General features: G+C 52.7%; 2 protein-coding genes across 2 annotated transcripts; one reads left to right on the plus strand and one right to left on the minus strand.

The window, feature by feature from the left end:
• Positions 1–3,154: 3,154 nt before the first annotated feature.
• On the minus strand, positions 3,155–6,817 carry VMAC (vimentin-type intermediate filament associated coiled-coil protein). Its single transcript, XM_006896364.1, has 2 exons — positions 6,627–6,817; positions 3,155–3,458 (listed from the first exon to the last, which is right to left on the minus strand). Exons 1-2 carry the CDS (start codon positions 6,815–6,817, stop codon positions 3,155–3,157), a joined length of 495 nt encoding a protein of 164 aa, XP_006896426.1.
• Positions 6,818–12,548: 5,731 nt separating this feature from the next.
• On the plus strand, positions 12,549–19,367 carry NDUFA11 (NADH dehydrogenase (ubiquinone) 1 alpha subcomplex, 11, 14.7kDa). Its single transcript, XM_006896365.1, has 4 exons — positions 12,549–12,645; positions 17,712–17,804; positions 18,067–18,189; positions 19,255–19,367. The coding sequence occupies exons 1-4, from the start codon at positions 12,549–12,551 to the stop codon at positions 19,365–19,367; spliced, it is 426 nt and encodes a 141-aa protein (XP_006896427.1).
• Positions 19,368–24,244: the final 4,877 nt, after the last annotated feature.

Consider the following 24,244-nt stretch of genomic DNA (forward strand, 5'->3'; position numbering starts at 1 on the left):
GGCCAAGCGTCACTGAGGTGCCACTGTCGCCTCACCTGACTTTTGTCTGTCCGGACCAGCCTCTCCTGCCTGTTTTGTCCAGCACCAGCAGCCGCGTCCTGCCTGGCAGACCTGTTGCTAAGGGACAGTGGCCCTGGAGGCTGGGAGGGGCCTAGCTGTAACCCTCACTATGCTGGCGTGCACCGTCCTGAGTGGAGCCCTCTGGGGCAGAGGGGGGCTGCCCAGGCACTGCTGCTCTCACCCCCACCCCAGTGATGACTGTCGCAGTCCCCAAACCTGGACCAGTACCAAAGGGGGAGCAGAGCCTCCGTTCGCAGAAGCCAAACCATGGGCAACACAGGATCTGATGAGGCTTTGTGACCCGGAGCTGGTCATTTACCCTCTCTAGGCTTCCCAGACCCCTTCCTCTTGTCACAGGGCAGTTCAACCAGACCCAGGCCCAAGTTCAAAGGAATGTTCCAGAAGCAGGGCACGTTTCCAAAACCTTGGAGGAGTCAGGGCCTCAGTGGTCACCACTGCTTTGTGGGTCACCGTTCTGACTCTGCTGTTCAAACATGATTGGCTGGCATTCTGCTGATGGGACAGGGGCCCTGGGATGTGCAGGGAGCAGTCACAACCCCAACAGGAAATGGAGGAGCTGAGGCCTGGTCACCACAGACCCAGCCCGAGATCCTGGGTGTCACAGCCAACAGAGGTGGCAGGATTGAAACATGGTTGCAGTTCCCAGTGGTTTTACTACGGGAGACCTGCACTGGACCCAGAGGTCTGCAGGCTTCTCGGAGCCAGGCTGTGATCCCACTCAGCAATTTTGATGTCCAGCATTCCTTAAATGGGCCAAGAAAGTCTCCACTGTTACTTTCCTACAGTATCACAATGAAGAAGGATGACTTAAGAAGCAGTGTCTTTGAGCTGTGGTCTTAAAGAGTACTGAGAATCCCACGAACAGCCAAAAAAACAAACATGTCTTACCGAGGGCGCAGCCAGAGTCCTCCTCGGAGGCAAAGGTGACAAAGCTTCATCGCATGTTGTTAGAAGATACTCCTTGAAGAGGAACATCGGGTTTGGGAAGGTGGAGGGACAGCAAGAGAGGACGACCCTTAAAAAGGTGGATTGACACAGTGGCTGCAGCAGTGGCCTCAAGTGTGTCAGACTGTGAGGATGGCATAGGACAAGGGGTAGACCTATTTATTCACAGGGTGATAAGCACTGGCATGTGTTTTTGGCGGGTTTGTAAAACATAACCACAAAAACTACAGATCTTTTGTTGGCATTTTCTTACTTTAAGACGAGTTTCCACAGTAACTTCAAAAATCCAGATGAGGCCAAGGCCTTCCCAACCTGGAAGCTGCTTTTCACTTTACCTGTTTGAGCCTCAGTCTCCACAGCTGTAAAATGGGCCAACGGCCACAGTGGCTGAGGAGTTAAGTCGTGTATGCGGAATGCCTGGTGTAGGATCCCAGTGGCTCCAGCAGGGCCATATCCAGGACCAGGGGCAACACAGAAGCCCTGCACCACCAGGAAGGCACGAAGCACGCAGCCTGCAAAACTGCCTGGTTCACTGTCGAGCACAGACAGGTCCTGGCCCGTCACCCTCAGAAAAAGAGGCCCCTCCGCTCACCCAGAGGAGAAAATGGGGCTGTTGTTCCTGCACTGAGGGATCATTGTTCTAGACGGGGCAGGCTGGCAGCTCCGTCCTCTGGGCTGGGGCTGGCCGCCGACCTTGGCCGGCTGACGTGAGGCCTGCCCCTCTGCGGTTCTCAGCGTGGGGATTCCCTGAGGAGGCCGGGGGAGGGCTGCCGACCAGGCTGGGCACTTGGGTGGGCCAAGGAAGGCACAAGCTTTGGTCCGCTGCTAGGAGAGAGAGTAAAAGAGTCCTGGGGGCAACTCGGGCCAAGAAGGGCCGGGAAACAGGTATATTCTAAAATAGATTCTCTCTGGGAGGTGACAAGGGCTGAGCCAGCCTCCGTGGAGATGTGTGAGGGGCCCCGGATCCCTTCAGAGCACCCAGGTCCGTCCTGTCCTCACCAGGTTCCACACACTGAGGACTCCTCACCTTCACTGAGCACAAGGTGGTGGCTTGTTCCCTGAAGATAGAGGGAGTGGGGCGAGGGCATGGGTCAAGGAAATTAGAAAAAGTGGTCAGGACACCTCTCTGAGGAGATGACATCCAAGCAGAGACCTAGTGACAACCATCTATGAAGACATTTAAAGGAAGAGCCTGTGTAAAAGCCCTGAGGCAGGACACTATCCAGACAAAGTGACGGGAGGCGTGACCATCTGGGCCGACCCAACCAGCCTGGTGCCCACTGTCTCAGCAGCAGCAAGCTTTACCTGACTCACTCTTAACTTCTGGGCCAACAATCAAAGGAAGGACAGTTAGCAAAAATTTAAAAACCCACCTGGGATTTAAAAATATGTCTCTTTATAACCAGTGCAAAATGGAAGGAGGCTAGAGGGTCCTGACGCTGGTGCAGGTAACATGTGTTAGCCCTGGAATGGAGGGCATTCAGCTGGAACAAGAATCGGAAAAGAGAAAAACACAAAGAATGGGACATTTCCTATCATCTGTCTACACCAGACAGAAAAAGAAAATCCATTGCTGACAAGGCTATTGCACCTCCCAGTGGCCTCTTGGGACACGGGGGAGGGGCACCCCACACAGCCACTAAGACCTCATCTTTCCCGCAGAGCAGCTGATGAGTTCAAACAGCCAGCCTTTTGGTCAGCAAGTGAGTAATTTAACCACTGCACCACCATGCTGCTTCCAGAGAGACAGAGAAGGTGGCCTCAAAGTTGGGTGCCTGAGGGGCAGACAGATAACCTAAGTGGGGCGCATCCCAGGGCCGAAGAGGGCAGCCTCGCTTCAGCTCCAGAAGGGAGGCTGAGTCTGAGACTGAAAACCTGGCTGGCTTGTAAACATTCTGATTTTCAGCGAAGTTGACTGGCTCGAGGTTTGCTGCCCCCTCTCAGGGCTGAGTCTGCACTTGGGCTGCAGGTGTAGGGCGATGGCTTTTGTACATGGTTCTGCTTCGTGGACGGGATTAAGGCTGTGCTGTAGGTTCCATCTGGGACGCGGGTGACCCCCAGCGACACCCACAGCAGCATAAGTCCCTGAGGGGCCTGGCGTGTCCATTCTAGGGTCTGCACTGGGGGATCACACCGTGGTCCCGAACACAGCCGACGGCAGGTGGTCCCTGTCGCCTTCCTCCCCAGTGCTGTTGGCCAGTGGAGGTCCGGGCCCTCCAGGGTCGCTGGTTGGCAGGGGCCCCAGGCGTTCGGCCTCGGCCAGGGTAGCCAGCAGCCCAGCCAGGGGCAGCCGGTGACAGCAGAGGTCCCGCAGCAGCTGGGCCCGGGGCTGCAGCTGCCCGATGAGGTCGTCCCTCTGGCGCACAGCGGCCTGCAGGCTGTGGACGGCTGCCTCGGAGGTCAGCAACTGCTCCCGGAGAATGGCGATCTCACTGTGGGGTAGCAAGACGGGGGTTAGGGCACCCAAGGCCAGGGATGCACCTCCTCCCTGGGTCCAAGGCTCTCCATCAATCACCATGAGGGTTCAGTCCCCGAGCCTCACCACAGCCACTGTCATGAGGTGCCTTCCTCCCGGAACTATAACTCAAGGCGACCCCGTGTGAGAGAACTGCCCCACAGGGTTCACGAGCCTGCAGACTGCTACAAGAGCAGATCGCCAGGGCTTTCCGCCTCAGGCCAGCTGGTGGTCATCACCAACCCAGTGCCGCTGCCTCTTACTCTCCCGCCGGACCCAGGCACTCACGCCCGCTGTTCCATCTTCCCCTCCCTCCCTCAGTGTTGGTCACTTGGATGGAACCACCTCCAGGAAGCCTTCCTTCTACCCACCACCCCTGAGGCAATGCTGACTCAGTGGCCCTGCAGATCAAAGAACCACCATATGCAGTACAGGGTTTCCCAGGCAGTGGCCCAGTGGTAAGAAGCTGTGCTGCACTCCCAAAGGTACATGGTTCAAAACCACCAGCTATTCCGTCGGAGGATGAGAAATCTCGTTTGCTTTGCTGCTTCTGAAAGCCTGTAGGAAGGCCAGCTCTAGATCGGTTCCGACTGACAGCACACAACAATAATCTCTACAGGAGCAGAAAGCTTCCTCTTTCGCCATGAAGCAGCTGATGGCTTCGAACTGCCAACCTTCTAGTTAGCAGCCAAATGCTCTGACCTGTGGCCCCACTTATCATCAAGTGCCGTTGGTCAAGTATGATTCAGTGACCCTATGGGCCTGTCCTATCATAGGCCATCTTCATTAGCCCGACATATTTGAGCCCACTGCAGTCATAAACTCTGTCACTAAACAATGTCCTGTGATGTTCCTCCACTCTCCCAAGCATGATGTTCCTCTCCAAGGGCTGATCCCTCCTTGCAACATGTCCAAAGTATGTCAGATGAAGCTTCAGAATCCTTGCCTCCAAGGAGCAGCTTGGTCTCAACCTCTCCAGGATGAACTTGTTTGTTCCGCTGGCAGTCCATGGTATATTCAGTACTCTTCCCCAGCACCACAGCTCAAAGGCATCCATTCTCCTTCTATCCTCCCTAGTCATTGTCCAGCTTTCCAAAGCATAGCAAGTAATTGCAAAGATGGTGTGGCTTGTATGAGGTGCACCTTAGTCTCCAGACTGACATTATTTATGTCTCATAAACTCTGTCATTCCATCCTGTTGAAGGTCTTCCTCTCTTTCACTGACTCTCCACCCTCCCAAGCATAATGTCCTAAAGGCAGGCACTTTGAATCCACCCGCATTCTCCACTGGAGAAAGATGGGCAATCTCCTCCTGGGCGACCTACTGTCTCTAAAAATCCACTGCTGGGTCAACTATGAGTCAGTTCTATACGGGTCAATGTCATGTAACAACAGCAACCAGCTCTCATCCAGTTGCCACGCTGGTACCTCTGTGCAGGTCCCCGTAATCACATCCCAGGCTGCACCACCTATGGTCTTTCCCTCAACTAGACAGAGGCCTCTGAGAGCAGGATCCTGCTGGTGCTCAGGAGAGATCAATGAATCCAACCAGCTCAGAAGTCACTTTCCCACCTGGCCCTTGACCCTCCCTGTTTCATCTCGGTGCATCTGCAGCCACCAGGGGTTCATGCTGTTGGGTGACAGAACAGAACTGCCCCACAATTTGTCTGGCTGCAGTATCTAAGGAGCAGGCTGCCAGGACTTTTCTCCACCAGCCTTTGAGTTAGCGACCTAGTGCATAACCAGCGAGCCTTCAGGCCTCCAGAGGGTCTTCAAGACAGATGATGGAGGTGGGCCTCCCCTGTTCGAGACCCTGCATGGCTCCCAATGCTTATGCTAGAGACGGTCCCATGGCAGCTCCAACCCCGACAACCTTGCCACGTGAGGCAAAGACTGATTTAAGAGACAGTCAAGGGGCCTCGGTGGAACAGTGGCTAAAATACTTGACTGCTGCAGCTGTTTAAACCCAGAGGCAACTCCATGTGACAACGAAAATGCCCTGGAAGCATCCCAGTCCTGGAAATAAGCACCTGATTCTGCTTCTGCCTTGAGCTGTGAGTCGCTCTAAGTTGCAATCCACGGCTGCGAGTTTGAAGAGAAGTCAGAAACCCACACTGTGAAGTCTCTGAACTTTACATCAAATCAAGGCAAATGTGTTATGTGCCTGCGAGTTGGAAACGACTCACAGCTGACACTCCAGCGAGTTTTCAGAGGCAGGAGTGGCATCCTCTTCCGAAACGGTTTATCTCCAGAAACTCTATGAACAGTGCTCAGGCCTTTCATTCATTGGGTCACTATGAGTCCTCTACAACTCGACAGCACCTAACAACAATAACAACGACTACATAGAGAGAGCTATATTGGCCTAGTGGACAGAAAGTTATGCTACCAAGCTGAAGGTGGGTGATTTTAACCTGCAGCCCTCAGGCTGGGTTCAAATTGTTTTCCTGTCAAACATTCTTCTAGGTGGTACAGCTTTGGTCTGTGCACTGCTGTACAGAGGCAACTCGTGGTGGCTGTGATACTGAACACTGTGACACTGATGTCCCAAATGCAATAATGGTTTATCCACGGTGGACTGTGTTTGCTGGGGCTTCCCAATTAAAACAAGCCTGGAAGCAGGGGTGGCATCCACTTCCGAAATGGCTTGCCTCCGGAAACTCTATGAACAGAGTTCAGGTCTTTCGTTCATAGAGTTGCTATGAGTCATCTACAACTCGACGGCACCTAACAACAAAAAATCACAGGACTACCCATCTTTCCCCGGGGGAGCAGCAGGTGGATTTGAACCAAGTGCCTTTGGGTTCGCAGTACATTTCCTTACAAGCAGGCCAACAAACGCAGGGCCCTATAGGACTGCGCGCAACTGCTCATAGGGTCTCCAGTTCATAATCATCACTGAAGCCAACTATCACATCTTTAAATCAGTTCCTTTTTGGTTGATAGGCAGCCAGCACTTAATCACTGGGCCACCAGGGCTCCCTGACTTTACATACTGCGAATTAAGTAAAAGTGTGGAGGTTTGGAAACTTTTTTGAAACTCCATGTGAATGCACGCGGTTCCCCTAGTTCCTGGCTTTGCAAAGCTGACTCAACCACCCTTTCCCCGCCTCCGGGAAGTCCTCCGGGCCAGCCCGGGCCTCACCGGTCCTTGGCGAGGCCGAGCTCGTCCAGTGCAGCTCGCAGTTGCTGGTCGTGGCGGGCCAGGCACTCGGCCTGGGCGCGCACCGTGCGCTCCGCCGCGTCCAGCCGCGCCTCCAGCTCCGCCGCGCGCCGGTGCACGGCCGCCAAGTGCGCGTTCGCCTCACGGATCTGCAGGGCAGGCGGCGCAGACATGGCCCCGGCCGCGGTCCAGGCTCAGCCACGCCTCCGGACGGCCCTGAACCAGCGTGGCCACGCCCCCGGGAGGCCACGCCCCCACACGCAGCTCCGGCCTTACTCGTCATTGGCTGCCGTTGGCTTATGCCCCGCCCCCAGGGATGGCCGCACCCATCTCAAACACAGCCACACTTGTTCCGGCATCTTCAAACTCCGCCTATGAACACAGCCCAACGCCAGGATTTGCCAAAGTCTCGACCGCCTACCCCACGGGGCTGGTCACAGGCACCAAGATGGCTTAGCCTTTGAGACAGGCACCGCCTTACTCAGTAGCTAACAACAGGATTGGCCGAGAACCGCGGGGGCGTGGCCAGATGTGTTGTTCCGCGGCGCTGAGCTCCGATCCAAGCATAGTGATTGGCCAACTCAATTGGGGGCCGTGCCAGGCGCGGCCACGCCCCCTCGGCAATTGCGTAGTTTCGAATTGATCAAACTTCTTACCCAGCGTCTGGGCATTTCCAGAGCAAAACACGTACTTCCTCAGGGCTTGGGTCTCGATAAGGTTTTAGATGAAAGGAGACTAAAGTCCTGCTAAAATCCTAGGACGAGATTAGTCGCTTATTCGTTAGGCCCCGCATCTGGGTCGAATCGCGCCCTAAAAAGATGCACGAGGTTCTGACTGGCCACAGGGTTTAACTAAGACCATACACAGATTATGGCGCTAAGAAGGGCCACATCCTCCCACAATTATATCTTCCTCCTATTAATTATTGAACAAAGCTCCGGTGGAGGCTTCTTGTTTGCTGCCGTCCGGTCGAGTCATAGATAGCTACCCTATGAATAACCTATCTGAACACTGTCCTTGTTTGGTGCCTTCAAGTTGAGTACGACTCAGCGACACAGGGTCATACTCCACTCGAGGGTACCTAACAACAACATAACCACACTATAAACAATAGATTTGAATCGAGTCCTATCCTGCTCCACGCTCACAATCTCTAACACGCTTAAGCCCATTGCTGCAATCACTGTGTCAACCATGTGGTTGAGGGTCTTCCTCTTTCGCCATCTGTCCAAACATGATGTCCTTCTCCAATGAATAGTATCGCCTAACATGCTCAAAGTATGTGAGGCGAAGTTTAATCATCTTTGCCTCCAAGGAGCACTCTGGCTGCACCTTCTCTAAGACATACCTGTTTGTTCGACAGTCCATGAAATTTTCAGTACTCTTCTTTGATAATACAGTTCAAAGGCATCAATTCTTCTCTTATCCTTATTCACTGTCCAGCTTTCTGCAGCATAGCAAGTGACTGAACACGGACTGAATAAAGCACACCTTAATCTTCAAATTAACATCATTGATCCGCCATAATTTGGAGAGGTCTCCGACTGCAGACTTTCCTCGTGCAACATATCTCATCTACTGACTACTGGTACCAAGTATATTGATCGTGGATCCAAGTAAAATGAAGTCGTTGACAGTTTCAATACCTTTATCTATCTATCTATCTATTTATCTATCTATCTATCTATCTATCTATCTATTTATCTATCTTCTATCTATCATCTATCTATCTATCTATCTATCTATCTATCTATCATGATGTTGATTATAGAGCCAGTGGTGAGAACGTTTGTTTTCTTGACATTGAGATGCAATCCACACTGAAAGCTGTAGGCTTTGACATCCTACAGCAAGTGCTTCAAGTCCTCCTCACTTTCAGCAAGCAAGGTTTTGTCATCTGCACAATGAAGGCTATTAATGAGTTTTTCTCCACTTCTGGTGCCACATTCTTCTTCACAGAGTCCAGTTTCTTGAATAATTTACTCACTATACAAATTGAATAGGTATGGAAAAAGAATATAATCTTGACATACACCTTTCCTATTTTTTAAAATTTTTTTATTTTATTTATTTATTTATTTATTTGTATGTACCGTCAAATCAGATCTGACCAGTACAGGAGGAGATTGTCCCTCCTTCTCCAGCAGAACATCTAGTGGATTCGAACTGCATATCTCTGGGATGCCAGTGCAGCTTCTTGCCACTAGGCCACCTTTCCTATTTTTTTTTGTAAGTGTGTGTGTGTGTGTGTGTGTGTGCGGCGCACGCATACCGTCAAATCGGATCTGACTGGTACAGGAGGAGACTGCCCCTCCTTTTCCAGCAGAGCATCTGGTGGGTTCGAACCACGTACCTCTGAAATTGCAGTGCAGCTTTTTGCCTCTAGGCCACCAGAGCTCCCTTAATTTTTTTCATCTTTATGAAATACTGTCCTTAGTGGTAAGGAATTGTGCCCCAACACAAAGCTATAAAGTTCTAATCCACCAGCTGCTCCCAGGAGAAAGATGGGCAATCTCCAGTGTGATTTGATACAACAGTACACAACAACATAAAATACTGAAGTTGTCAAGGATTTCATTTCACTTGAGTCAGCAATCAATTGAACCAACAGTCAAGAAATCTATTGTATGGCATAAACTCAAACTCATTTCCAGGTTCTGACTCAAGAGTGACCCTCTGCTGGGTTTCCGTGACTGTAAATCACAATGAGAGAACTCTGTTCATCTTTCTTCTGTGAGGAAACCACCAGATTCTCCTGTGGAGTTCTATCTATTGGACAGTAGTGTCATATGGGACTAGAGAATCTTGCTCTATCTTGAGCCAATCTTAATGTCGCTGACACACCTACCCCCAATACCCAGTCACTGAGTCAATCCATCTCATTGAGGGTCTTCCCCTCCTGCTCTGTCCCTCCACCCTCCCAAGCATGAATGACTTCCCTCTCCAAGGATCACTCCTGCCTTGCAACATGTCCAAAGTATGTCGGACGAAGCTTCAGAATCCTTGCCTCCAAGGAGCAGCCTGGCTTCACCCTCTCCAGGACGAACTTGTTTGTTCTCTTAGTAGAACAAAGTGTGCCTGATACAGGCCATGGTCTTTGCAGTTACTTATTATGCATCAGAAAGCTGGACAATGACTAGGGAGGATAGAAGAAAAATAGATGCCTTTGAGTTGTGTTGCTGGAGAAGAGTATTGAACGTATCATGGATTGCTAAGAGAACAAACAAGCTTTCCCTAAAACCCCTCTAAAAAGAAACCACCCTAGACCACCTGGGGCACCGTTTTTATCTTCTCTGCTCATGGTCACTTAACGTCCCTCTTGGGCCCTGCAATAAAAGTCTGTTATGTTTCTTGGAACCAGTTTCTTTCTTTCTCTCTCTCACCCTCAATTCTTTTTCTATCTGCACATAAAAGCAGTCACATATGCATGTGAGCACTGGAAAGTAACTGAATAAGGAACTCAAAGGAGAAATTATGGTATTAGCGGAGAATGTTGAATATACCATGTACTCAACTCATTGGGGGGTCGAGTGGAAACCAACTCACAGCTGACCCTCCAGCTGATTTTTTTTTCCCAGCTGATTTTTGGAAGCTGTAAATTACATGGTAGGAGACCGCTCATCTTTCTTCGAAGTAGCTGCTGGTGGATTCAAACTTTCAGGCAAACGCCATCTTTGGGTTGGCAGAGAAACTCCCTACAGAGTAAAACAACAAACAAATCTGTTTTGGGAGAACTGCAGCTAAACCTGAAAGCTCCCAGTTCCTAGAGAAGGACATCATTCTTGGCAAAGGGTCATCGAAAGAAAAAGGAAGACACACTTCACCAAAGAAGACATTCAGATGGCAAACAAACACATGAAGAAATGTTCAAAATCCCTAGCGCTAAGAAAGATGCAAATCAAAACAACTATGAGATATCATCTCACCCCAGTAAAAATAGCAAAATTTAACAGAACAGCAAATGTCAAATGCTGGTGAGGTTGCAGAGAAACTTGAACCCTTATTCACTGTTGGTGGGAGTGTAGAACAGTGCAACCACTGTGGAAGGCGGTGTGGTGCTTTCTCAAAAAGTTGCAAATAGAAATACTATTTGACCCGGCAATTCCTCTACTGGGAATATACCCTAAAGAAACCATAATGGCCACCCAGGAAGATATATGCACACCCATGTTTATTGTGGCTTTGTTCACAATAGAAAAGAGTTGGAAACAACCCAAGTGCCCCTCAACAAACCAATGGATGGAGAAGCTGTGGTATATTCACATAATGGAATATTATGTAGCACTGAAAAACAAAGAACTCATGAAATACTATACAAAATGGGTAACCCTGGAGGACATTATGCTGAGTGAAATATCTCCATCACAAAAGGACAAATATTGCATAGTGCCACTGTTGTAAAACGAGACTGACATCGTGGTTGAGGGGAGACTGAGAAAGAGGGGTTAAGTAATGTATAATTCATTGAAACAGATGAGGGAGAGAACTGTTTAAAAGTGATATATGATTAGGTATTATTATTATTATGACAAGAGTCAACAACGAAGGCTGCATAGTGGAATGGACTTGGGGGGAGGGACTGTGTAACAATGAAATATTTTTTCTTTTACTTTTCAAAGAAAAGAGCGAATTGTGGGGAGGGGTGGGCAGGGAGAAAAACGCAACAATAAATGAATGGAAATCCAAAGCCTCTGTAAACTTTCATTAAAATTAATAATAACAAAAAATATAGAAAGGGATGTTTGGAGAAGATTGCTGGGTACAGACAAAACTGGTTAATGTCTGATGGGTCAATAAACTATAAACCTTGTTGTTGTTGTTGTTGTTATGTGCCGTCGAGTGGCTTGCGACTCATAACGACCCTATGTACAACAGCCCTAAACCCTGCTCTATCCTGTGCCAATCGCACTGTCTCCCGATTATCCCAGCCACTGAATCAATTCACCTCACGGAGGGTCTTCCTCTCCTGCGCTGTCCCTCTACCCTCCCAAGCATGACATCCCTCTCCAAGGACTGGTCCCTCCTTGCAACATGTCCAAAGTATGTCAGACAAAGCCTCAGAATCCTTGCCTCTAAGGAGTAGCCTGGTTTAACCCTCTCAAGGATGAACCTGTTCATTTACTTAGTCCATGGTATATTCAATACTCTTCTCCAGCACCACAGCTCAAAGGCATCAATTCTTCTTCTATCACCCCTAGTCATTGTCCAACTCTCTGACGCATAGCAAGTGATTGCAAAGATCATGGCCTGTATCAGACGCACCTTAGTCTCCTGAGTGACAGCACTACTCTTCAGTACTTTGGAGAGGTCCCTAAACAGCCAACTTTCCCATCGCAATAAGTCTTAGCCCTTAGAATTTAAAAAAAAAAAAAAAGAGAGAGAGAAGACCCTCGAGGAGACACACTGGCAGGGTAAGTAACAGCGGGCTCAAACACAGCAACAGTTATGAGGATGGTGCAGGAGCAGCAGTGTCCCCTTCGGTCATCTATCTGTACAGCCAGCCGCCCGGGGAACCTATCAACAAACCTAGCACACGGAGGCCCGCCCCCTTCCTGCTCTCTGCCCGAGGATAGGCTCAGCTGCCTTCCTAGCCCCGCCTCCACCTAGGATCCACATCCGGCAGTCTGGGCTCCTCTATCCCAGGACCCTTTGGAGCTTGGGGGCTCCGTGCCACCTCTCCACCCTCGTGGGCATTAGTTTCGTCCCGTAAAACCTGCAAACGCTGCGCTACCTCGTCCCTCCGGCCAGCCCCGCCCGAGTCCGTGTCCGTGTTCGTGTCCGCGGCGCCCAATAAAGTTGCGCGTTGTTGCCTGCGCGCTGTGGGCTGCGCTCGCCGCCCCGGAAGTGTCGTGAGAGCGGGCGACCTTGGACGTGCGGAGCCGGCGGAGACCCCGGGACGCGACCATGGCGCGGTGGCTGCTGCAGCAGTACTGGGACATCCCCGACGGCACCAGCTGCCACCGCAAGGCCTATGCCAGCACGAGCATCAGCGGCACCGTCGGTGAGCAGCCGGAGGGCGCGGAGAGGTCTCAGGATCACTCGGAGCCGCCGGCCGAGAGGGTCGTGGGGCGCGCGGGCGGGGTCGCGGGTGACAGGTCTCACGGGCGCCGCAGGCACGCCGCTGATCTGTCACCCGTGGGACGCTTGAAAGCTCTCTTCTGGAATAGGCGTTGTGGGGGAGACGAGACGAGTGGGTTGGAGGGAGCCGAGAGGTCGTGGTACATATGACAAGCTGGGGTCATCGATGGCGGGGTAGTTCTCGGTCCAGGGCCTTCTGGTTGTGGCCATCACTAGGCCCACTTTCGGAGATGAGGAGAATTGAGGGATCTTGAGTCTTTCTAACAGGACTCCACGTTATGTAAGTGCCTCAGGGGGTCAGCGAGATTTACAAAAATTAGAGGTCGTTTTGGGATGAATCTGTTTAGGGCCCTGGATGTATTTGCGTTCTTCATGGAATGCATGATCCTTGGTGGCGTTCCACAATTCGTCTGGTCTTCAGGAATGGACATCGCGGAACTTTAATTGTGCTCGTGTGAAACGTATACACAGACCAAGAAGCAGTTGTCCAAATGGAACCATAGCAGACTCTCCCAGTGGCTTTTCAGAGACTGTAAATCGCACAGCAGGTGATTGCCTGTCTTTTCTCCCGAGGAGCAGCTGGTGGATTCACACTGCTTGCCTTCAAGTTAGCAATACAATTCCTCACCACTAGAGCTCTCTCTCTCTCTTTATTATTATTATTATTATTTTTGTGTGGTGTACCGTCAAATTGAATCTGACTGGTACAGGAGGAAATTGTCCCTCCTTCCTCGGTGGAGTATCTGGTGGATTTGAACCATGCATCTCTGGGACTGCAGTGCAGCTTCTTGCCACTAGGCCACCAGAGCTCCCCTTAGAGCTCTCTTGTTATTAAGTGCTGTTGCGTCGAGTACAACTCATAGTGATGTTGTGAACAACAGATCCGAACCCTATCCTGTCCTGTGCCGTCTTCACAATTGCTGACACACCCAAACCCTCAATTACAGTCACTGTCAATCCATCTCATTGAAGGTCTTCCTGTCTTTCACCATCCCTCCACTTTACCAACCTTGATGTTTCTGTCCAAGGAATAACTTATCTCTTAGCAACATACACAGAGTATGTGAGACAAAGCTCCGCCACCCTTGCTTCCAAGGAGCACTCTGGCTGCACCTTTTCCAAGAGAAGTTTGTTGGGATAGTCAGTACTCTTCTCCAGCACCAACTCAAAGGCATCTTCGGTCATCCTTATTCGTTATCCAGCTCTCAGATGCATGGCAAGTGATTGAAAAGACCATGGCCTGAACCTCCAGATCCCTTTCCCATCAGATCCTAACACTGGTTTGTTGTTATTATGTGCCATCGAGTCGCTTGCGACTCATAGCGACTCTATGTACAACAGCCCTAAACCCTGCTCTATCCTGTGCCAATCACACTGTCTCTGACACTCCCAATCCTGATTAACCCAGTCACTGAATCAATCCACCACCTAGAGGGCTTTCCCCTCCTGTGCTGTCCCTCCACCCTCCCAAGCATGATGTCCTTCTCCAAGGACCAGTCTCTCCTCATAACATGTCCAAAGTATGTTAGACGGAGCCTCAGAATCCTTGCCTCCAAGGAGCCGCCTGGTTTAACCCTCTCTCGGATGAATCTGTTTGTTTTCCTAGCAGTCCATGGTACTCTCAATACTCTTCTCCAGCACCACAGCTCAAAGGCGTCAATCCTCCTTCTGTCCTCCTTGGTCATTGTACAACTCTCTGATGCATAAAAGTGATTGCAAAGACCATGGCCTGTATCAGACGCACCTTAGTCTCCAGAGAGACACCATTGCTCTTCAGTACTTTGGAGAGGTCCCTAACAGCAGACTTTCCCATGGCAGTGCGCCTTTTAATTTCCTGGCTACTGGTGCCAAGAGTGTTGACTGTGGAGCCAAGCAAACTGGTCATAAAAGGAGGGAAAGTAATTGAAACTGACTCCTGTGCAGCTTGTAGCATGAGAGTTAGTATCAACCAATAATATTTTAAAATGTAGAGAGGGACATCATGCTGGGTAGAGGGACAGTGCAGGAAGGGAGACCCTCTATGAGGTGGATTGATTCAGTGACTGGGGTAATCGGGATGGGTGTGTCAGAGGCAATGAGATTGGCACAGGATAGAGCAGGGTTTAGGGCTGTTGTACATAGGGTCGCTATGAGTCGCAAACAACTCGACGGAACATAACAACAACAACTATATATATATCCTCTGTAAAGCAAGTGGACATACCAGGGTTATACGACCTAGAAGAATGTTTCACCAAAAACAAGTAAAGGCAAGCCTGAGGGCTGTGGATTAGAGTCACCCACTTTTGGCTTGGAACAATGACTTTCTGTCTGCCAGGCCAACTGATCTCTCTCTGTGCTGTTGTTGTTGCTGTACAGAAGTAACTCGTGGTTGCTTTGAAGCTGAACACTGTGACACTGATGTGTCAAATGCGAGAGTGGTCACCCATGGTGAACAGTGTTTGGTGGAGCTCCCCAATTAAAACAAACTTGGAAGCAGGAGTGGCATCCACTTCCGTAATAGCTTGCCTCTGGAAACCCTATGAAACTGGAGAAAGGATGAAAGTTATACAGATGTCTGGGTCTTTCGTTCATAGGGTCGCTATGAGTCTCCTCCGACTTGACTGCATTTAACAACATACAGATTGAATAGGTATAAAGAAATGATGAAATCCTGTCACACACCTTTCTTGATTTTAAGCCATGTAGTGTTCCCTTGCTCTGTTCACACAACAGCTTCTTATTCTAGATACAGGTTTTGCATGCGCACAGTTAAGCGTTCTGGGATCCCATTTTTCTGTCTTAGCTGTGACTTGTTATGATCCACATGGCCGAGTGCCTTTGCATAGTCAGTGAAGCACAGGTAGACATTCCTCTGTGCACACGCTTGCTCACAGTCACATGTGGAGAGCTGAGTTGATCTTGGGGTGTCTGCTGCGTGAGGAATCTCTAGGAGGGTTTTGCTGTTTGGGGGCTCTTAATGGACATAGCAGGTGAGGGAATCAGGCAGGTGACAGTCACTGTGTCCAGCGGTGCTCCCAGGTCCCAGACTGCTTCAAGGGTGTTACCTGTGGGGTGGAGAGTGTGTTGCTTCACTTGCTCCAATTTTCCCTGCTCTCCAAACATCCCTCTACCTGCCCCCCTCCCCTCCCTGTCCCCGTCACCCCTCCTCCTTCCATTCCTCACTTGAGTTATCTTGTCCTGGGTCTGGCTGTGGTGCAGGTGAGCAGGACTGAGCCGTTGTTGGCATTCTGTGAGCTCTGTGGAGTGAGTGAGTCTGGACGCTGAAGGAGGCACACAGCCAGCAGGATGAGGAGGGAGCCTGGGAGGGGTGGGGTGTGCAGGTCCGCAGGACTGGGTGGAGGTTGCAGCACCTGGAAGTCCTCTGAGGGGTACTCCTGCAGCGTGGGGCCTGGCTGGTCACCACTGGGGGGCTTGCTGAGAGAGCTGGTACTCTGGGGAGTTAGGGTCCTCAGGTCTCTGACAGGACTGGTAACCGCTGGGGCTTTGGTGTATGAGGCTAAGTCCTGAGCTGGGAGGTCCATGCAGATGTGGGTGGGTCAGGGAGTGGGGACCACCTTGTCTGGGTTCAGAGGCTGTACTAAGAAGGGGGACTTTTTATAACACCCTCATGGTAGCCCAGCTCAGGATAAACCCTCTCTGATAAAGCGTATTTACAAGCAGGGAGTACATGTCTTTGTGTGTGTGTGCATGCATAGATGCATGTATCTGCCTGCACGGGTGTAGTTGAGGAGGGGCCTGTGAGCCCGGTACAGGCTGATGGAGCTCTAAACCTGACCTGAGCCCCCTCTGCTCCTTCACCCCCCTACCCTGCCCAGGGTCCACCTGGGTCCTTTGCTCCCCAGCAGGGCTCTGGCCAGGTCTGCACACCGCTCTGCGGCTGATCCGAGACCACAGAGTTGTGGTAAGATTGGGAGAAAGAAGATCTAGAAGGATTGCAGACTTTCTGTTGGCCTTTCATATCTGGGCCTCAGTTTTTCCTTCTTTACAATGGGTATAAGGGGCTTACTCTGAAGATTAATCGTCTGGCAGCTAGAAGCAGTCCCCCTCAGCTCTAATAGGCAGACACTGAACCCCAAGTTACAATCGAGCTGGAGCAGACCCCATACAAGTTCCTTGGCCCCTCCTTTCTAATGACATGGGGTCATGGGACACCCCCTCCCCAGGTTTTGAGAGGATGACTGGATGGGTCTAGCTTTGGCACCGAATGACAAATGTGGGCTTCGTGCCACAGACTGGCCTGGAGAGGTTCCTACTAGCTAGTGGATATTGAAGCATGGTGGTGAGAGGAAGGGGTGTTGGCCACCTGGGAGGGTCAGCCTGGAGGTGGGGTCTGCTGAAGCCAAGAGTGTGGGTGGGGCCTGTGGCCAGATCCCCCGGTGGGCCTGAGCACCCACCCCCCTGCACCAGCTCTGACACGAGCAATGGGAGGTCCAGGTGTGTGGCCAGCCCAGCTGAGCTGGGCACGTGGCGGAGCCGGGAGGTGGGGGATCAGCCTTGGAGGCTGGGTGCAGAGAGAATGGGGCCTTTGATGGGAGTTGAGCTGAGCTGCCAGCATGGGGGACACCTGGGCTGTGTGTGTGGCGCCAGGCCAGCTCCCTGGTGTCTGATGCACACACCGTGGACAGCTGGGGCGCTGCTCCCCTTGTGTGAAGTCAGCACCCCTCTGGGGACTGGCGGAAACCAGGGAAATGTACTGTGGGTGCCAGGATTGCTCAGGTCCCGAGACCCACAGCATGGGCGGCAGGGCATGGGGCAGTTCACCCAAGGCAGCAGCAGCTGCGAGTTCAAGCCCCAGCTTTGCCACTCAGCAGCCGTGGAGCCCCGGGCCAGCACAGCAGATGAGGCTTCTTGCCCGTTTCTGGGCAGGGCTGGTGCCTAGGGTGGGTTATGGGGGTGATGTCAGAAGAAAAATGGGGGACTTGACAGATTGCCTGGGGGCCACCCCCACTGGGTACAGAGGTGTATGAACTCCCCTCTCCTCTCCAGGTGTGTTCGCCTCCGCCTACAGCCTGTCGCTCAACCCCCCAGGCACCTTCTTTGAAGGGGTGGCCAGGGCAGGACGGTACACGTTTACTGCAGGTGAGTGACCCCCTCCAGGGCCCCTGGACGAGGGAAGCTGGCACTGGCCTGGCCACGCTTCTCTGCCCTGGCCTGTGTCCCCTGGCCCCTGGGTCACGTCTGCAGTCACCCCCAGCTTTGGTCCCTGCTTTGAGTAGGGGTGCGGGCAGATTCTGGGGTCCTCGGAGGTCTGCCTCAGGATGGGCAGTGTGTCTGTAGGGCCGGGCTAGGAGCTCCCCTGTGTGGATGAGGCCCTGACCCGTGCCCACATGTCTGCCTGCAGCGGCCATCGGCGCCGTGTTCGGGCTGGCCTCCTGCATCAGTGCCCAGGTCCGGGAGAAGCCTGACGACCCCCTGAACTACTTCATTGGAGGCTGCGCTGGAGGCCTGACCTTGGGGGCACGCAGTGAGTGAACCCACCTGTTCCACCCACCCTCATGGCCGCAGGCTGGTGGGGTTGGGAGGGCCTTTGCTACAAGTCCCTGTGATTCTTAACCTTGGCCGCGCCCATGAGTCCAGGACACCTGTTACTGTATAGGCGCCCACCACATGCATCCTCACACCCACCTGGGCTCCCCACAAAGCACAGTTTGGGTCCTGACACTCTCACCTCCCTCCTCCCTGTTCTTCTGCCCCCCAAAGCCTGGCCCTGGCCCAAGGCCTTTGCACAGCTGTACCCCCTGTGCTGGGCCTCCACTCTCTCTGTCCCTGACACCCATCTGCAACCTTGAACCCCCTGCCCTGGACTCCTGGACTTCACCCCTTCAGATGACAAGACTTTTCCTGTCTGACCCTCCCTGGACCCCCAGAACTTGCAGGGACCCCCTCAGGCAGGAGTGTTGATTGAAGTGCCCAGTAGTGGACCTGAGCCAAGTCGGTGCCCACCTACACACACACACATACACACACACACACACACACTGGTTGGCCACACTTGTTCTCATGAACCCTTGAACCCCTGGAGCATTTGAGGTTGCAGACTGAGGGAAGGGCCTGTGGCCATACAGTGATGCTGATGGAAGATTCCAGAGGCTCAGATGCCAAGGAGCAAGACCCCCTGCCCTTCCAGGGTCTGCTGGCCCTTCCCTGCTGGGCCACCATTGTCCGCTCATGGAGGGGATACACTCAGCCCTCCCTGATTCCCAGGGAGGCCTCGGCCCACATGCCCCACCCTGAGCCCGCCGCAGGTCCTCCTACAGTGGGGCCGAGACGAGGTGCCCACAGAGGCATCGGCAGTCTGGACAGCCTGGCGCTGCTGCCTGGCCCAGCCTCAGTCTGTGGGGCCCAGGCAGCTGCCTCCTTCTGAGCCTCAGTTTCTCCACTTTTAAAGTCTAGCACCTGTGCAGTGGGTAGAAGGGTTGAGACACTTTGCTGTGGAATCTGGAGCCTGCCCTGGTCAGAGAGGGATCACAGCGTGGGAGCAGGGTCCCCTCTGGGCCCACACCCCCTGACCTCCCCTCCCTTCTTGCAGTGCACAGCTACGGCGTGGGCGCCACGGCCTGCGCATACATGGGAATGGCTGCTGCCCTGGTCAAGATGGGCCAGCTGGAGGGCTGGAAGGTGCTTGCAGACCCCAAAGTGTGAGACAGCGCTGGCTGGGAGCAGACATGGCTGAAAATAAACTATGTATTTATGTGTGTGTGTGTGTGTGTGTGTGTGTGTGTGTGTGTATCCAGTGTGGCCCACCCTCTCCAGGGAGCCCCATCTCTGCCTCTAATCCTGGGAGTGCCAGTGACACGGGGGAACTCAGGGTGGACCAGAGGGGGAGTGGGAGAGATTGCCCCATGTTGACTACAACACACCTGACTCTGGGGCTGTCCCCCCCCCCATGGCTGTCCCAGGCCCGGGAGATGGAAGGGGATGTGGGAAGGGATCAAGATGAGCTGTTTCTGTGCCTCAGCCTCGTCCTGGGGGGCGCAGGAGCCCCCGGGTGGCCCCACAGGCACCTGGAAATGGCCCCACCGCCCCAGGTCAGGGACTGTTCCCCTTGCCTGGCCTTCCCTGAACCCACAAAGCCAGTGGCAACAGGCCCAGCCCAGCACCGCCTCCACATTCCTGCGCGCTGGAGTGGAGAGCGCTGGACGACTGGCAGGTGGGTGGCCGGCCAGCCGCTAGGGCCCGCCTGCCCGCCAGCCTGGAGCCAGGGCCCTCGGCCACACTGTCCGGGGCCTGGCCGCACCGCCTGTCAGTAGTGATTTAGGGACCCTGTGCTGGCGGCTGCGCGTGGTGCACTCTCCAGAAATGACACACAGCTTGCCGGAGGCCGGGGTGCGTGGACCCTGCAGAGTCATAAGTTACTGCTGGGCCCCAACCTGGGGAGCGGACGGGGCTGGGGGCCACATGTGCTGCTCTTTACCTGTCACCCCTCCACCATGTGTGGGAGGACACAGGTCGTGTCTACACCCCCATCTCCACCACACGGGACAGATGCCACACCAGCGCATCCCGGCCAGAGTCCTCCCAGCAGCCTGGCAGTACAGGGTCCCCCCCCCAGGTGCCCGAACCTCTGGCCCTGGAGTCCAAAAAGATGGAGGCTCTCCTCAACGTGGAGGGGTCTCAGGCCTCGCTGCTGCTAGAGAAAGGGTCTGAGTTCAAATCCTCTGACCCTCAGCCTTTCTACCTGGCAAGTGGGCCTAACAGGGGCCCTTCACATCATTCCCTGAAGGAGGTGTAGCGACGCCTTGGGGCCTGGGTTCCTGTCCTTGTGGTGGCTGCCAGGGGCCGCCTCCACCTCCCCACAAACCCTGCATCCTTTCACCCAGGTGGTAGCCCAGGGCCTGGGAGGAGCAGCCAGGTAAGTCCCGCCCATCTCCCAGCCTGGTTCCTCTGAATACAAGGGGGAGGGGGCAGCCTGGGACTAAGTTCTCCAAGACCAGCCGTCAGGGCTGGAGAGGAGCTGCCAGCCCTCCCACTCCCCCTCAATTGCCAGTCCCCTCAGAAAGGCGGCAGCTGCCTTCTGGGGACCCCCAACTGAGGAGACAGAGGCTGTAAACATTTACTAGGTTTGAGGGATTGATGTCATCCTCACCCTACACACAGTTCCCCTTGGAGGGTCCCCTGAGGGTATGTTGAGCATCCCTCCCCCACCCGGCCTAAACCAATAGTGTACCCCAGCAATCCCCATATGGGTGGTGGGGAGCTTCTGCAGGGTGCCCCAGCCCTGAAGGAGACATTCAGTAGCTGGGTCTGGGCCGCGCAGAGGAAGAGATGAGCAGCAGGGCTTCCTGGAGGAGGAGGCTTTTACCAGAAGACTGCTCCCTGACCCCTGTCTCCCACCTTCCCTTCACAGCAGCCAGAGGGCGCCTGTCAGCACCACTTCAGGGCTATCCCTCTGGCCGTAGGCCCTCCCCACCCCCCTTCTAATAAAACCTGGCTCCGCACACACACGACACCACCTTACCCTTTCCGGTGTCCCCATGGCTCCTACCAGCTCAGTCCCTGACATGCTCCCTTGGAGGCTTAGAGTGCTGCTTGGTTCTCCAGGAACACCCAGGGATGGGGTCTGCCTGGTGCTTGGGAGGAGGCCTAACCCAAGCACTAGGGCTCTGTGAGTCACTGTCCACCTCACCACAACTTCATCCTCAAAACCAGACATCCAAGTGCCACAGTGAGTGAATGGAAATGCAAAATCTCTGTAAATGTTCATTAAAATTAATAAAGTAAAAACCCACCACAACAGCCATCCAGTTGGGGGTCACTTAAGGGGGTCAGGGGTCCTGCAGTTCTGGATCTTGGGACCCAGCAGAGCCCTGGTCCTCTCAGGCATCTCCCACCCCAGTCCGAAGTCAGCTTTTCCCGTGTGGAAATCTGCTTGCCTCTCCTTAGGCTCACCGCCATCCTGACCAGAGTGTGGTGCTGGGAGCCTGGCTGGTCTTCATACCCAGCCCCCCTAGTCAGAGCTCCTGTGTCCTCAAAGTGAGCCAAGCCTCGGGGGCTTTCCAGGATCTGGGTGGTCGATCTGGCTCCAGCCCAGCTTCAGCTCACCCCCAGGGTCCCCATGAGGCCCCCAACAATTGCTGAACCAGAGCAGGAAAGGTGTGAGACAGGGCAAGGCTCAGGGCTGCCGAGGGGCCCACTTCCCAGCCACCCCCCTTTATAGCCATCCAAATCCTCCATGGTTGGCTTTTTTTCCCCCTCCCCAAGCATCAGCCTTCCTAAAATATGTTTTACAGTGTATGCCTTTAATAGGTAAAACAGACACAAGGCAGAGAATTTAAAAAGATACCTAAGATTGTTCCAGAAAAAGTGCCCGGCACCTCCCTGCACCTCATCACGGTCCCAGAGGTCACCAGCCGGGCGCTCGCCTCCCCTGCACAGCCTCCTGCCGTCACAGACTGAACTCTGTTCTTTTCCACACGAGCTCTCACCCAGGCCGCCGCTCCACGGCGCTCAGACTCTCGGTTCCTTCTTTGTGGGTGAATGCTGCTCGACACAGTGGCTGCCTCCTGGTTCCCCTCGAGCACAGTGAGGCCCTGCAGCCCTGGGAGGCCCGGTGGGTTGTGGGCTGCTGAGGTCAAGGTCATGTCTCCCAGCTGCCTGCGAGTGAGAGGATGCGTCCCTGTCCCCGACCCCCGCGAAGGGCTTACACACTCGGTCACCATCAGTCAGAAACCACTCGATGGCTGGAAGCAGCTTTGCTTTTGAGCCCATAAAAGCAGCAGTTAAGAAATCAAATATATTGCATAGGGGAAACTTGGCCACAAAAGACATCTAGAATGTTAAAAAGCAAAGGGTCACTTTGGAAACTCAAGTGGACCTGATCTGAGCCGTGGGCCTCTTGGGCACCTCACTTCATACGCTCAGGAAAGCTGCAGTGAGTGTGGAAGGCCGGAGAATTCATGCTTTTGAATTGGGATGTTGGCAAAGGATATTAAATAAACCATGAACTGCCAGAAGAGCAAACAAATGAGTCTTGGAAGAAGAGCTTCCAGAATGTTCCTTAGCGGGGATGGCAGGACTTCCTCACATGTTTTGGGCATTATCAGGGGAGACCAGTTCTGGGAGAAACACCTCGTCCTTGGTAGAGGGGTAGGAGCCTGGTGCATCAGGGCCCCCAAGTATAACAGGGGTTGTGAAGTTGGCCTGTTTTAGGGGGATCTCGACAACAATGAAAGTTAGCCCAGTCCCAGGGTGGTATAAGTGATTTGCCTGTTAACCAAAAGGTTGGAAGTTCAAATTCACTGAGAGGTGCTTTGGCAGAAAGGCCTGGCAATCTTCCTCAGCCACATGGAGCACGGCCGCACTGACACACCTGGGTTACGAGGGATTGGTGTCTTCCCTCTACAACTGGTTCTTTTTCCCCCCCTTCTTTTTTTTAAAAAATTAATTTTAATTAACGTTTACAGAAATTTTGGATTTCCATATATTCATTGTTGCATTTTTCTCCCTGCCCACCCCTCCCCTCAGTTTTCTCTTTGAAAAGTAAAAGAAAAATTATTTCAGTGGTATAGAATCACCCCCCTCCCGCCGCCCTGAGTACACTCCACTATGCAACCTTCATTCTGGACTCTTGTCATAACCATAATACCTAATTATATATCACTTTCAAAGAGTTCCCTCCCTCTTTCAATGCAGTATACATAATTTATCCAATTTTTCTCAGCCTCACCCCAACCCTAATGTCATTCCCGTTCTACAATAGTGGCACCATGCAGCACCTGTCCTTTTGTGACTGAGATACCTCACTCAGCATAATGTCCTCCAGGGTCACCCATTTTGAATAATATTTCATGAGTTCCTTGTTTTTCAATGCAGCGTAGTGTTCCATTGTGTGGATATACCAGAGCTTCTCCATCCATTCGTTTGTTGATGGGCATACAACTGGTTTTTAACCTTTTACTTCTACAAACAGTATAGCCAAGAAGTAGCTAGTGTGCATGTCATTTTACACACAGATGGAAATACCCATGTCCTTCCTAAGTGTTTAGTTAATAAACTTTCTTTTCAGAGCAGCTTTAGGATTTCAGAAAAATGGCACAGGAAATAGATACTGTTGTGACCCTGTGCACTTTTCATTCTGCTAGTATGTTACAAAGTCATGGGATACACTTGTTACAGCTGAGGAAACAATATTGAGAGTTACTGTGAACTGTAACAGGATGGTCTGTGGTTTGCAGGAAGGCTGACTGTATGGTCCAGGGCTATGTGTCCACCATGCCACGTGTCCACCGTGACAGTGTCCTGTGGAATCACTTCACTGGCCTGAAATGCTCTGTGCTCCCCCTCTGAACCGCAAGCAACCATCGATCTTTCCACTGATTCCACATTTCGGTCTTTTCAGAAGATTCTATCAGAATCACACGGGACATAACATCTTTATATGTGGGGTGTGTATGTGTTTAGGAGCTCAGGTGGCCTAGTGGCAAGACGCTGCACTGCAGTCCCAAAGGCACACAGTTCTAATCTACCAGCTGCTGGTTTCACTGTCTCTGAAAACCCACTGATGTGTCAGGGGTCAGTTC

Source organism: Elephantulus edwardii, unplaced genomic scaffold (genome assembly GCF_000299155.1).
Source record: "Elephantulus edwardii isolate Elephantulus edwardi_28Jun2011 unplaced genomic scaffold, EleEdw1.0 scaffold00185, whole genome shotgun sequence".
NCBI classification, from domain to species: domain Eukaryota; kingdom Metazoa; phylum Chordata; class Mammalia; order Macroscelidea; family Macroscelididae; genus Elephantulus; species Elephantulus edwardii.

Coding starts and splice junctions, on each gene's coding strand:
- VMAC (XM_006896364.1), bottom strand. CDS start 6,817: ATGTCTGCGCCGCCTGCCCTGCAGATCCGTGAGGCGAACGCGCACTTG. Junction 3,459..6,626: donor CTCGGCCTCGCCAAGGACCG/GTGAGGCCCGGG, acceptor GCTACCCCACAG/TGAGATCGCCATTCTCCGGG.
- NDUFA11 (XM_006896365.1), top strand. CDS start 12,549: ATGGCGCGGTGGCTGCTGCAGCAGTACTGGGACATCCCCGACGGCACC. Junction 17,805..18,066: donor ACGGTACACGTTTACTGCAG/GTGAGTGACCCC, acceptor GTCTGCCTGCAG/CGGCCATCGGCGCCGTGTTC. Junction 18,190..19,254: donor CCTGACCTTGGGGGCACGCA/GTGAGTGAACCC, acceptor CCCTTCTTGCAG/TGCACAGCTACGGCGTGGGC.